Source organism: Anastrepha obliqua, chromosome 3, assembly GCF_027943255.1.
Source record: "Anastrepha obliqua isolate idAnaObli1 chromosome 3, idAnaObli1_1.0, whole genome shotgun sequence".
Taxonomy (NCBI): Eukaryota; Metazoa; Arthropoda; class Insecta; order Diptera; family Tephritidae; genus Anastrepha; species Anastrepha obliqua.
In genome coordinates, this window is record NC_072894.1 from 30,011,425 (window position 1) to 30,024,003 (window position 12,579).

At 36.8% G+C, this 12,579-nt stretch overlaps 1 protein-coding gene across 1 annotated transcript in view; it reads left to right on the plus strand.

The window, feature by feature from the left end:
* The first annotated feature begins 870 nt into the window (after nucleotides 1-870).
* LOC129241904 (neuropeptides capa receptor) overlaps nucleotides 871-12,579 on the plus strand; it is a 134,570-nt gene continuing 122,861 nt past the window's right edge. Inside the window, exon 1 of the mRNA XM_054878455.1 lies at nucleotides 871-1,567. Coding sequence (XP_054734430.1) covers nucleotides 872-1,567 — 696 coding nt within the window. The 5' untranslated portion in view covers nucleotide 871. The remainder of the gene's footprint in view (nucleotides 1,568-12,579) is intronic.

Sequence of the window (12,579 nt, forward strand, 5' to 3'; positions counted from 1 at the left end):
AGTAGAAAATAAAAAATAGTTTAAAAAAACTAAAAAACACGCTTTTATTGCTAATCGAACTAAAAAGTAGAAAATAAATTTTAATGATAAAGGAGTAATAGTAATCAGTCATAGTCAACTACCTCAGAACAGAACTATAACAAAAATTAAGATACAAATAGAGTAATTCAAATTAGAGTTAAAAGCGTGGGATGCTTGATATAGTAAATATTACAATCATTCTATTGGCAACTACCTATGTACAGAGGGTTATGAAAGTGAAGCAAAATGCATCCCACGCTTTTAACTCTATTTGTATCTTAATTTTTGTTATAATTCTGTTCTGAGGTAGTTGACTATGACTGATCGTTCGATTTGCTATTACTTCATTATAGGTCTCTTTGCCATTAAAATTTATTTTCTACTTTTTAGTTCGATTAGCAATAAAAGCGTGTTTTTTAGTTTTTTTAAACTATTTTTTATTACAATTAGCTTATAAGATTTGCTCTTTTTTTAGAAATAAAAAATAAGTTTTGATAAAAAATCGAAATGAATTCCATATTTTGAACTATCGGTTGGAGTAAAAAAGTTTCAAATAATGGAGTTTTAATAATTTTTTTAAATACTATTAATTTATTATAATACATGGATAGAGATATTCAAGCACAAAAACTGTTTAAAGTCAGCCAACGATACATTTTTGGAAATAATATAAAAAAATAATGAGACAAGAGGTGCAACAATAGAACGCAAAGAAGAGTTAAGTGAAAATCCTTGTGAAATAAATCTCATTTTAATATTCACAGCGAAAAATAATAACCAAATTAAAATAGTGAAAATGAAAGATATAGGAAAATTCGTCAAGCAACTGAAAACCTAAAAATCGGCCGAAATGAATCTGTTTGCCCCAGTCGATACAAATTTAACCACCGATCTCCCCACCATCCATGTAAATGGAAGCAACTTCGCCCTCTCTAGTAATTTAATGAACGAACATCTCAACAACAGCAGTCTATTTACAGGCGGCGCTTTTTTGGGTAAGCCCATTGTAAATAGTACTGATGCTGGCTTCTTCGCCAACTACACATACATCAATAATACCGATGAAAATACCTTCAACGAACTGATCAACAATTTCACCACCATCGCATATGACTTCGGCAAACAACTGCTAACCACATTCATCGATGTAAATACTAACAGTGCACCCGCCGCCAACACAACACACATACCACCGTCACCAGTGTCTGCAGCGACTGGGCAAAATGCTGGTGATATATTTAGGGGTAACATAGAATGGCTGTTTAATGCCACAAATTCATCTTCACTGGATATGAATGAAGGTGAGCGGGGAGTTGGCAGTGATGTGATTAATGTGGCTTTAGTGAATGTAAAAAACACCAGTACCAGTACAAATGCTGATAACTGGGTGCCCAACACACAAAAAATATTTAATAATTTTGATCAAGCAGATGATGACGAATTTGGACCATGCCATCCAGACAATCCGAATTTCAATTGCAGCCAGACTGATTTTGTGAAATTTTTGCTTGGACCGCAAACATTGCCGCTTTTTAAGGTGTTGCTGGTAAGTAGAAATTATTTTGATTATTGAGTAAAGATATAAGTACATACATGCCTATTTACATATGAATGTGTGCAAGTTGGGGTATTTAATGATGGGTGGTTTTAAAGTCCAATTACGAGTGTCGCGAGATTTTATGAAAATTTTTTGAATCTTTCTCTGGAATTTTAGTTTGATATTTTATCTGTACGTAGGGAAATTTTATCGGTACTGAGATTAAAATATAAAACGTCTGCTACTCTGTGTCTATTAACACTACGGATATCGTAATTGATTTAAAAGAGAACTGCTTGTATATTTATGGAATTCTTCTTTTTCAAAGTATTAAACGAAAATACCGAAATAGTATCGTTTGGTTTGTTTTTCCCTACTCTCCTCATGCATTTGTAAGCAAAAATGCAAATTTTGAGGTTGCGAACAACAATTAGAACTTCAACAACTTGCTTGAAGCGTGCATAAATTGTTTAAAGGACTTCCACTTGATTTCCTTTCCGCCTGTAGGTATGCAACAAGTTGAGTTTTTGTTGACCGTCGCATCTCTCAAATGGCTTATGAAATGCGTGAGAAAAATAAAATCAAGCAAATCCAAACATATTAATGGAACATTTTTCAAAAATAAATTCCATGATAAAAAACAATAAATAAGGCACTTCTGCATTTTTGTTTATCATCATCATCTTCACCGTCATAGCATCCCAGTTCGGGGTGAACCATTGCTTCCGTTACAATTCGCCTCTAAGTCACTCGGTCATCAGCCCAGATATGCCCATAGCTCCAAAGTCGCCTTCGATGCCATCTCTCCATCGTTTTCTCCACCGACCTCCTCTTCTGTCGCCTTGTGGATTTGTTTCGCAGATCTTTTTTAGAGTACTATCGTTGCTTATTCGTAAGATGTGATCGTACCATCCAATCCGTTGCTCTTTGACGTACCTGATTACATTTTCACCCCGATAAATGGGTTTACTTCGTCGTAGCACCGAATGCAGTAAGTACCGTCTTCAAGTCGTACAGGTCCATTTTCTCAAAACCTTTCATTCAAAATAATTTAACTAATCGATTTCAGAACACATACTTCCAACCCGTATGTGAGTGTAAGCCTTATGACATTTTGTAAATTCGTAGTTTGTGATTCCTGCAAAGTAATTTCGACTTCATCAACTTTGTATGTGCGAAGTAAGACGTATTTGCAGCTTGTATCCTGACAGTTCTGTTTATACAACTTTTTGAATATGCCATTAGCCCACTTGAATAGTGAACTGATTGTTCTAATTCCATTCCTCAACATTCTCTCCAATTTCTTATCTCGATCTAATAACCATGGCATTTAGTCAACATTCTTCAATTTTCGCATTTCCTTTATACTTTCTGGATTCAAAACGTTCTGCTGCAGTATTGGAAAACATAGTAATACCGTTGTCAATTTTGCCATGTTGGTCCGCTCGTTCGTGCGCACGATAACTCGAGCAAAAACCTGCGCACCTAAAGCCCTCACCTCATTTGAAATGGTGTTTTCTGGGAGTTTCTTTAAAAACATGTAAAACGGAGAGGAAAAAAGGTTTTTTTTATTTTTGATTTGAGTACATATTTTATTTGCTGATCCATTATTAAAAAATTAAATTTTTTTTTAAGCGTACGAGGTTCGTTCAAAAAGTTGTCAGCCTTCAAAAAATGGTCTTCAAAAAAAAGTTATGTCGCTGGCGACACGGATTCCCGGACTCGCAGGTGTCTGAAATCAAAAAGACAAAAAGGTTGTTGTTCAGTATGAATGTCGTATCGTGTGAACTAAGATCTTTAAAAGAAAAAAAATCACAAAATGGCGGACGTTCAAAGATGTGAAACCGTTTTCTGACCCGAAAGGTCAGAAAAAACCACTAAAATATCTTTTTTTCAAATGATCGTAATTCCCACGATAACAACATCAATTCTACGTCACTTAAATTATATTTTATCGCAATCAGTTCTGTAGAACCGGCTATATCTGTGCCCATTGTCCATGTGAAGACCATTTTAAAAAGTTGGAAGGATCCTTATTTTTTTAACAATGGAATAAAAAATAAAATACTCAAAAAACATAAAAAAATAAACAACCTTTTTTCCTTTCCGTTTTACACGCTTTTAAAGAATACGCAAAAACACACCATTTCAAATGAGGCGAGGGCCCTATCTTATATCGTGTAATTTCTATCTCATTCCCAAGGAGAAACCTTACTCCATTCTGGGTGAAGGAGAAAACGACAGCCGCCGATAGAGGAAGACTGCAGTTGATATTAGTTGAACAAATGAAAATGAAATGCTGTAAGGTTATGGATGGATGGCGATAATATATATGGAACAAAAATGAAATGTTTTACAACCTCTTTCTGCAACAGCCACATCTCATACAGCCCAATCACAAAATAAATACAATTCTTGGTTTAAAAGAAATAAGACTACTTTCATAGTGTATGCGTATACAACAGTAAACTAAAGAGAATTTTTTACAAGTTTAAACCAATAAACTACTTTATTTACAAGCCATTTAGTATCGACTTGCCATAGTATTTTCGGCAACGGAAAAAATCAAGTATCGTGGGGTGATTGACTTTTTATTTTTGTATTTTTGGAAGGTTTAAAGGCAACGGAAATTTTTAAAGGAATGTTGAAAGTATTTTAGGACTTTTCGTACATTAATTAGTACAGTAGAAAGATGGGTTGCTGATTTGAAGTGTGGTCGCAAAAGCCTTGCAGACGATCCACGTCAATGATGTCCACCAACAGCAACAGCATCAGAAATTTAGTAGAAGCCCTAGGCATATCGTTGGGTAGTGCAAGCAATATTTTGACTGAAGTATTGGGTTTCAGAAAACTGTGTGCGCACTGGGTGCCGCATTCGCCAACAGTGGAACAAAAACACATAAGAATGTGACTCACAACATTCCTCAGCAACATCTAGAGCGTTTTCGAAAGGATGAAGTCAATTCATCACTATACATAGATGAGACTTGGGTCTATGCTAAATCAAAACAGGAGGCTAAGAATGGTGGCAATCTGGTTCTTCGGCTCCAAAATGAGTTCATGTCCAGAAAACTAAGAAGGTGTTAGCGTCAGTTTTCTGTGATACCAAAGGAATTTTGTTTGTGGATTACTTGCAAAATGGTAAAATAATAATTTCGGAATATTATTGTAACCTTTTAGACTAACTGAAGGGAAAAGTTTATGAAGAAAAAACCCTTTTGCAAAAGAAAAAAAATATTATTCATGCAGACAATGCACCGTGTCGCAAAAGCATTTTAACAATGGCAAAACTCCGTGAATTAAAGTTCGAATTGTTGGAGCACCCACCGTTTTCACCAGATTTCGACCCTAGCGGCTTCCATCTGCTTCTAGCCCGAAGGAAATGAATGCCTTGAAAGCATTTTCCATCAAGTGATGAGGTCATAACAGCTGTAGGTATTTTGCACCACTTCTTAGTTCTCACTTCAGGGATGGATTTCATAACTTGGAATCTCGTTTTAACAAGTGTATTCATGCTCAGGTAGACTATACTATTGAGTGTATTTCACACCATAAAAGTGTGGTTTTCCTATTTAACCGCAAAACTTATTCAACAACCTAGTAAGTTTATATGCATTCCCACTGAAAACTGTCAATGATATGTAATTGATATGCAGTGAATAATTCATAAAATTTTATTTTCATTCATAAATTCGTCTGCAACCTTTTAACACATTGAGTCACAAATTTGTAGTTTTACCTTTTTCAACAATTAACTCTGAAGGGCAGTTTACAAGTTGTTGTACACTGAAGCTAAAATCAATTGCTGTGCTTGCAGGCGTGAAGATTACAGACAGCAAATAGTTTTCGCAGACATTTGATAGTGTTGAGATAAACGCTATTTATTACGATTGTATGCAAGTATAAATTTTTAAATTAAAAATGATAACATAATAGTAAAACCATAAAACAAAAAGTGCTTTATTATTTTATTGAAAAATGAAATAGTTGTACTCCATCTGATGGGTGAAAATGATTGGATGTGCACAAAAACTAGCTTGCTAAAAATGTAATATAAATGATTTGGATCTCTTCGTGAATAAAGTTTTTAATGTGATATTTATTATTTCTCAATAAACTAACTGATAAGGCATATCAATTTTATTTAAAAGTATAGGGTCCGGCACTCGAAATGTAACCAATTAAAAAGGCCATAAACTTAGTTTGGACTGTTGAATCTTTTAGATCGGACCTTGCTCTGCAAAATGGCCCAAAGAGAATAATCCAGCGGATTTGAGTCTCGTGAATTTTAAAGCTATTGTGTAGACGTCATGAAGTTCGGAACGTTGTCTTTTAGCCATTCTTGGTTCACTCGAGCTTCGTGAGACGGTACTGAGTCTTGTTGAAACGTTCGTGGTTTGCCAACGAAATGTTTATCTGCTCACGGCTTCAAAGCAACCTCCAGAATACTTTCCGATAATATTTCGCATTTACCTTGACGCGAGGCTCGATGAAGACGATTAGTGGGCGCCCATCGGCGGTTACAGCGGCCTAAATCATTACCTGTGGCGGGTGCTGGTGGCCAATCGATAACTCAAATTCTGGTATGAACAGTCGGTCAAATAAACCTTATCGTTTTGGGTGTTTACGAATAGCTCAACTTGAAAAATTTTCTCCTCAGAAAACACAATGTTCGTGCATTGACCGATTTCGGCCAAGCGAAGAACTTCTTCGCTCTCTCAAGTCCGACTTGTTGCTGCTTTGGTGTGAGATCATGCGCCTTTTGGATCCTGTAAGGCTTGACTTTGAGATCATTTTTCAGTAAGCGGCGGATGGTACGGTCACATATTTTCAGTTCTTTTACCATTTGATTGGTACTTTGTTGCGGATTTCGCTCAAGTCGCTTCTTCACTTTTTGACCATTTCACGTGACTTTGCAGTCTATTGATGACCACCACCGCGACGTTTCGTGATGATACCAGTGTCATCGTAACGAGTAATAGTGCGATAAAAAAAAAACTTTATTTACCTTAAGGTGCTCGAGTTCACGAACAATCGCTGGTTGGAGATTTTCCAGCCAAATATAATGGAATCACACCATTACATTTGAAATCCATTACTGATTTTCTTTTCTCGCACATACTCTCCGCAAAATGTTTCCGCGCGCTTGTGCAGAATACTCTGGACTATAATTTAGCCAACTAACAGACAGTTGATGTCCGTGCATCAGCTGCGCGATCGGTCTGAAGTTAGTTACACTTTGAATGTCGGACCCTGTATATTGAACTATCTTGAAAGCTACCAGTGCAAGGGAAGGAATCCGAACACTTTCTTAAAACTTTTATTTTGTGCCGTTTGCAAGTTAAATTTAGTTGCAAAGATTTTCTTGAATAGTCTTTGTTTGCTTTTAGCGCGCAATGTTCATACTAGAAATGTAATAATCGCCTGGAAAGTTTCAGCTCAAACATTAGTATCCTTATCTGTCCATTTTCAAAGGCATGGAAGAAGGCGCGCACAACAGACGCCTACGACACCACCTAAAGCAACTTACACTACATTGAAAAGCAAACATTTACCTATTTATTTTCACTGATATACTTTATTCAATTTCCCTACAACCGTTTGTTAGTATTCAAGTACATATATCTGTCTTTGTAGGTATGTACATATGGTACATTTCTGCCATGCAAAAGCTCCTCATAAAAAAATATCTGCCGGTCGGAGTCGACTTAAAACTGTAGGTCCCTCCATTTGTGGAACAACATCAACACGCGCACCAAAAATGGGAGGAGGATCTCGGCCAAACACCCAAAAAGGGTGTACGCGCCAATTATTTATATATATATACATATGGTACATAAGCAGTTTAGTTTACCTAAGCAATTGTTAGCTGGCGAAACGTACGGTTTACTGTCGCAGGTAGGTGACACTTACAGTAATTAATTTAGTATACCACCTGCTGCATATATGTATGTACACTCGTCTGTATGTATGTACTACACATTGACTTAATTACTAAAAGTGAAATAAATATTTGCGTAAATGCTACGGAAACCGATGTCCACACCTTTTCCTTTTAAAAACCAATTTAGGTGAGATGTAAATGGAAAGGTGTATTAACTGCGTTGGTGTATGCATGAAAGTGCTTATGCATATACAAGTATACTATATTTCACATTATAACCCTAATAAAACAGGCCGCGGAGGTCTCAACACTTTTATATTCAACCTGAATATTTCGTAATTCACGTGCGAGCAACTCAAAGGCAGCAATTTATGCCCGTTTTTGGAGATTGGGCACTTTCATTTGCCTACAGATAAAGCATTCACAATTTTCTTTTCATTCATAAAATCGTCTGCAACCTTTTTAACACATTGAGTCTCAAATTTGTAGTTTTACCTTTTTCAACAATTAACTCTGAAGGGCAGTTCACAAGTTGTTGCACACTCAAGCTAAAATCAATTGCTGTGCTTGCAGGTGAGAAGTTTACAGACAGCAAATAGTTTTCGCAGACATTTGATAGTGTTGAGATGACCGCTATTTATTACGTTTGTATGCAGGCATAAATTTTTAAATTAAAAATGAAAACATAATAAAAATATAAAATAAAAATTGCTTTATTACTTTATTGAAAAATGAAATAGTTGTACTCCACCTGATGGGTGAAAATGATTGGATGTGCACAAAAACTAGTTTACTAAAATATAATATAGAGGATTTGGATCTCTTCGTGAGGCTAAAATTGCAAAAGTTTTTGGTTCATAAGGTCCTCCTCTGTCACCATCACGATAACTCTCGACACTAAAGCATTTGCGTTCACTCGTACGACATAACCTAAAAAGCTGATCTTTATTAGCTGCATTATGTCTAAGTTGTTGTTAAGCTCATAAGGCTTATCTTCAAACTCTCAACAGCCGCCTTATTCGCTGTTGTCGCCATGCAAGCCTCTGTGTCATGTAATAGGCCAGGTGGCTTATAAAGTGCATTTTTGTTTATCGACAGTAGAATTTACTCCTCAGATGCCTACACAGCCTTTTGGAAGAGAAATTCCCTAGAACTTCAAAGTTTATATTACTAAAAGTGCTTAAACTGGTTCCCAAGAGATCAAAAGTCTCTTCGACTTCAAAATTATAGCTGCTGACAGTAAAGTGTCCGCCAAGACTCGAGCACGCCGACTATTTATTTCATGACAGAAATTGCTTTTCAAGGAGAGGTGTGCAGATAATTGCGAAACCTGCAATGGTGTGTGAGAGTGCCCGTGAGTATTCTCAGTTAACCCTTATGAACGGTTATGAGTTTCGCAAGCCTCTTTTAATTGTACTCCCCCAGTAAAGATTTCGCTTGGGGCCAGCCAACATTCCTTAGCTTTAGCTCTGGGGTGTTGTCCCATAGCTAAGAATGCTTTAGCCTCTCCTGCCAATGTGTCCGCTACTTCCCAGTTATGCTCCAGTATCCTGATGCATCCTTCAAATTCAGTTTCTCGATACATTCAAGTACCAGTAGGGATTTAATCTTACAGGATGATAGAGCCTTGAGTATCACCTGACTGTCGCCTGACTGAATGGTAATTCGCTCATTCTGGAGATTCCTGTCTACATTGATATCTGCCCGTAAACAGATAGCAAACATCGCCGCTTGGAAGATGACTGGAAAACTACCCGTCGGCACAGAAAGCTGGGGCCATATATTCCAGCGTCTTTGCCTTCTGGTGTCTTCTTCAGCAGGATACACTTCTGGAGTTTTCTTTCACATGTGTGTGTACTCCTGTTTATCGTTCAGTTCAATTCTGAACTCATTCTCAAATTTAAGTGATACAGCTCAAAAAATCCTTACCAGCTTTAGGCTAAACAAGTCACGCTCTAAGGAGTAATCCTGTCAGATACGTCGTACGGTATCAATGGATCTATTGGTAAATCCTTCCAATTACTGACGAAGCTGTTGGTATTAGCCAATGTTATTTTAAACAGCTGGCTGACTCTTTTTTGTATTAACGAAAGACTTGACTTAATGTGCCTGAAATGCTTGACACATCTGTTCGAAAGTAGTCTTACTAGATCTGTAGCTTCATTGGAATAAACTCACTGGCCCTCACATAAAACGACGCGCAAAATCAAGATTATTAATTACACGGCATCCACTTATGGACTGGGTAGAGAAGACTTAAATGCCACTTGGAAGAAAATATTAATCACAAAGAAGCGTTTATGGAATGTCATTTTAGAGCAAACATTAGAGCAGATTTGCAAGCAAATGAGACTAATAATGGCTGGTCTGTGCATTCCGCTCACGTAACTCAAAATAGAGTGCAAATTTGGGTTACATCGGTTACTGATGAGTCGCCGGGAATTAGTGAAATTCCAAATGCTACAAATTTCGCTCTGTGAACGTTGTCTATTGAGCATTGATTTAGGAAATATATTTACTTACTTTGCAGTAAAAATCGTCTTTACTAGTAAAATTAACTGGGATTACTGAGTCTATTCACATTAAAACAAAAGTACTTTAATACATGGGCTGAAAAGTCCCGGGCTTTCCTCATCAACGTGATTTGCATCAAGAATAACGCCATCATTCCAGAGCAGGTCTAATATTTCAATACCACTTTTTTAGAACGATGTATCTTTTGCCTCAGTTTCAACGATAACTTCTACATACGAGTGCAATTTCTTATCGGCGAGCATTTTTTTAGTCTGCAAGCCAGTAGTCGCTGGGAGCCAAATCTGGCGAATACGATGGATGTGGGCGCGATTCGAAATTCAATTCATGTAGTTTTGCCACTGTTTTGAATCATTAATTCTTGTTTTTTGTCAACAGTCGGCAAACGCGGCTCCCACTTTGTACAGAACTTTCTCATTGTCAAATGCTCATGCAATATACATCCAACACCACCTGTTGATATCCTTATGATGTCAGCTAACTAACGCAGCTTCACTTTTCGATGGTTCATAATGATTTTGTGGTTTGTTTTGATGATTTTGATGTTGTCTGGTGTTACCGCCTCATTTGGACGTCCACTGCGATGTGTATCATCGGTGTCTTTACGACCACGCGACCACGTTTGAAGTCAGCAAACCATTCATTCATTCGTCATTTCATGTTTGTTTCTGATGGAGCCGGCTCCCCATAACACACAACACTTTTCAAGCCATTGCTTCGCTTGAACGATACTTTTCCTCATCAAGAAGCGGTTTAAAATAAAAACACGAAATTCTGGTGAGTCCATTGTTTTGAAAATAACAAAAGTAGCGTCACTTTCAGCACAATAACTCACGAACTAATGAATGGCGGCTGCCGTAGCCGAATGGGTTGGTGCGTGACTACCATTCGCAATTCACAGAGAGAATGTCGGTTCGAATCTCGGTGAAACACCAAAATTAAGAAAAACATGTTTTTAATAGCGGTCGCCTCTCGGCGGGCAATGGCAAACCCCCGAGTGTATTTCTGCCGTGGAAAGCTCCTCATAAAAATATCTGCCTTTCGGAGTCGGCTTAAAGCTGTAGGCTTAAAGCTGTAGGGTAGAAGGAGGAGCTCGGCCAAACACCCAAAAAAGGGTGTGCGCGCCAATTATATATATATATATATATATAATGAATGTAATGTTATGAAAATTAACAGCTGTATTTCTAAGGTTGTTAATAACTGAAAAAGATGTGAATGCAATAAAACTAGTGCCATCTATGTGTTAGGCCCGGAACTTTTTAACTCATGTGTTATATGTATTCGAATTTCTACTAAAAATCTCTAATTTAGGACCAGTGTGCACTTATCAACTTAGGAAATTTTTTGTTTTTCCTTGTTTTTTTTTTTTTTTGTAATGGGACAACTGAACCGCACCTTCTTTGTAAACTTTTCGGTGAACTCAACCAGCAAGCGAATTTATTTTCAATATTTGAAGTTTGAGGCGAAGGTGCGAATTTCGTTATGTGACCAAAGGCTACCTTTTTTGTCTGCTTGTTGAAAGAAATTGAATTTCCATAAGCTAATTCATTGCATTTTGCCTCTTAGGGGTAAGAATATATAGTTGTCATTGCTAAAAAGTAGAAAAACAATTTTTATGTTTTTTTGCTTGGTGTGTAGTGAAGAACTTAAGTGGTCGTACCGAAAGAAAATTGAGGGATTTATTAGTTCGTTTGGAATGGTTTGTTTGTTAAGGTAAATTTAAAATGAATTTATGTCTCTACATTTAGCCAATTTCTTTCTTTCATATAAAATTCTAGCGCTTTCCTTTCTTTGGAATAAAATTTACACAATCAAAGAAATCAAAATTAACTGTAGGTACATCATAATTATCAAAAAAAGAGTTAAAAGGAATCTAATTTTTCTCTAGTTAATTCTATTCTTGTTTAATTAATTATTATTTGAATTATTTAATTAATATTTGAATATTACTTTTATATATTCGGTGCATCGATTATTTTAATTTTTTTTTGAGCGCAGTGGAATAGTGAGAGTGTGTGTGTGAGGGTACTTTATGTTAGTGATGACATTTAGTGAGTGTTCTAAAAATTTCCCAAATTTGAACGTACATATCTACTCAGACAACCTAGTGGCAATCAGGGTCTTACGAACGGTAACTATTGGGTTGGGGAATAAGTTCGTAGAGCTTTTACCGAAGACTTTTATTTAACCAAAAAAAATGAATAATTATATCAATAAGTTAATGTATTATGTATTCGCCGTTACTGTTTTCGACCATCCTCGGCCAATTTGTAGAAATCGCCTGGTCCGGTGTCAAAGAAGTTATTGAACTAGCTTTTAAGGCCTTCTTTGTTATCCCAGGTAACGCCCTTCATATGTTTTGACAGGAATTGGTCGGTGCAAGGTTCGAAGCATACGGTGTATGCTAAATGATTTCCCATTTGAGCTTTTGGAGTGCCGCTTTGATGACTTGTGCAACGTGGGGCCTGGCGTTGTCGAGATGTCGATGATGTCGGTGTAGCTGGGCGGTGTAGAGTTCCTCTTTGACCGTGTCATTATTTTCAGGCTTTTCCGTCGCGCACAATGCCCTCCCAGTCCATCCAAACATATAACATGATCTTCT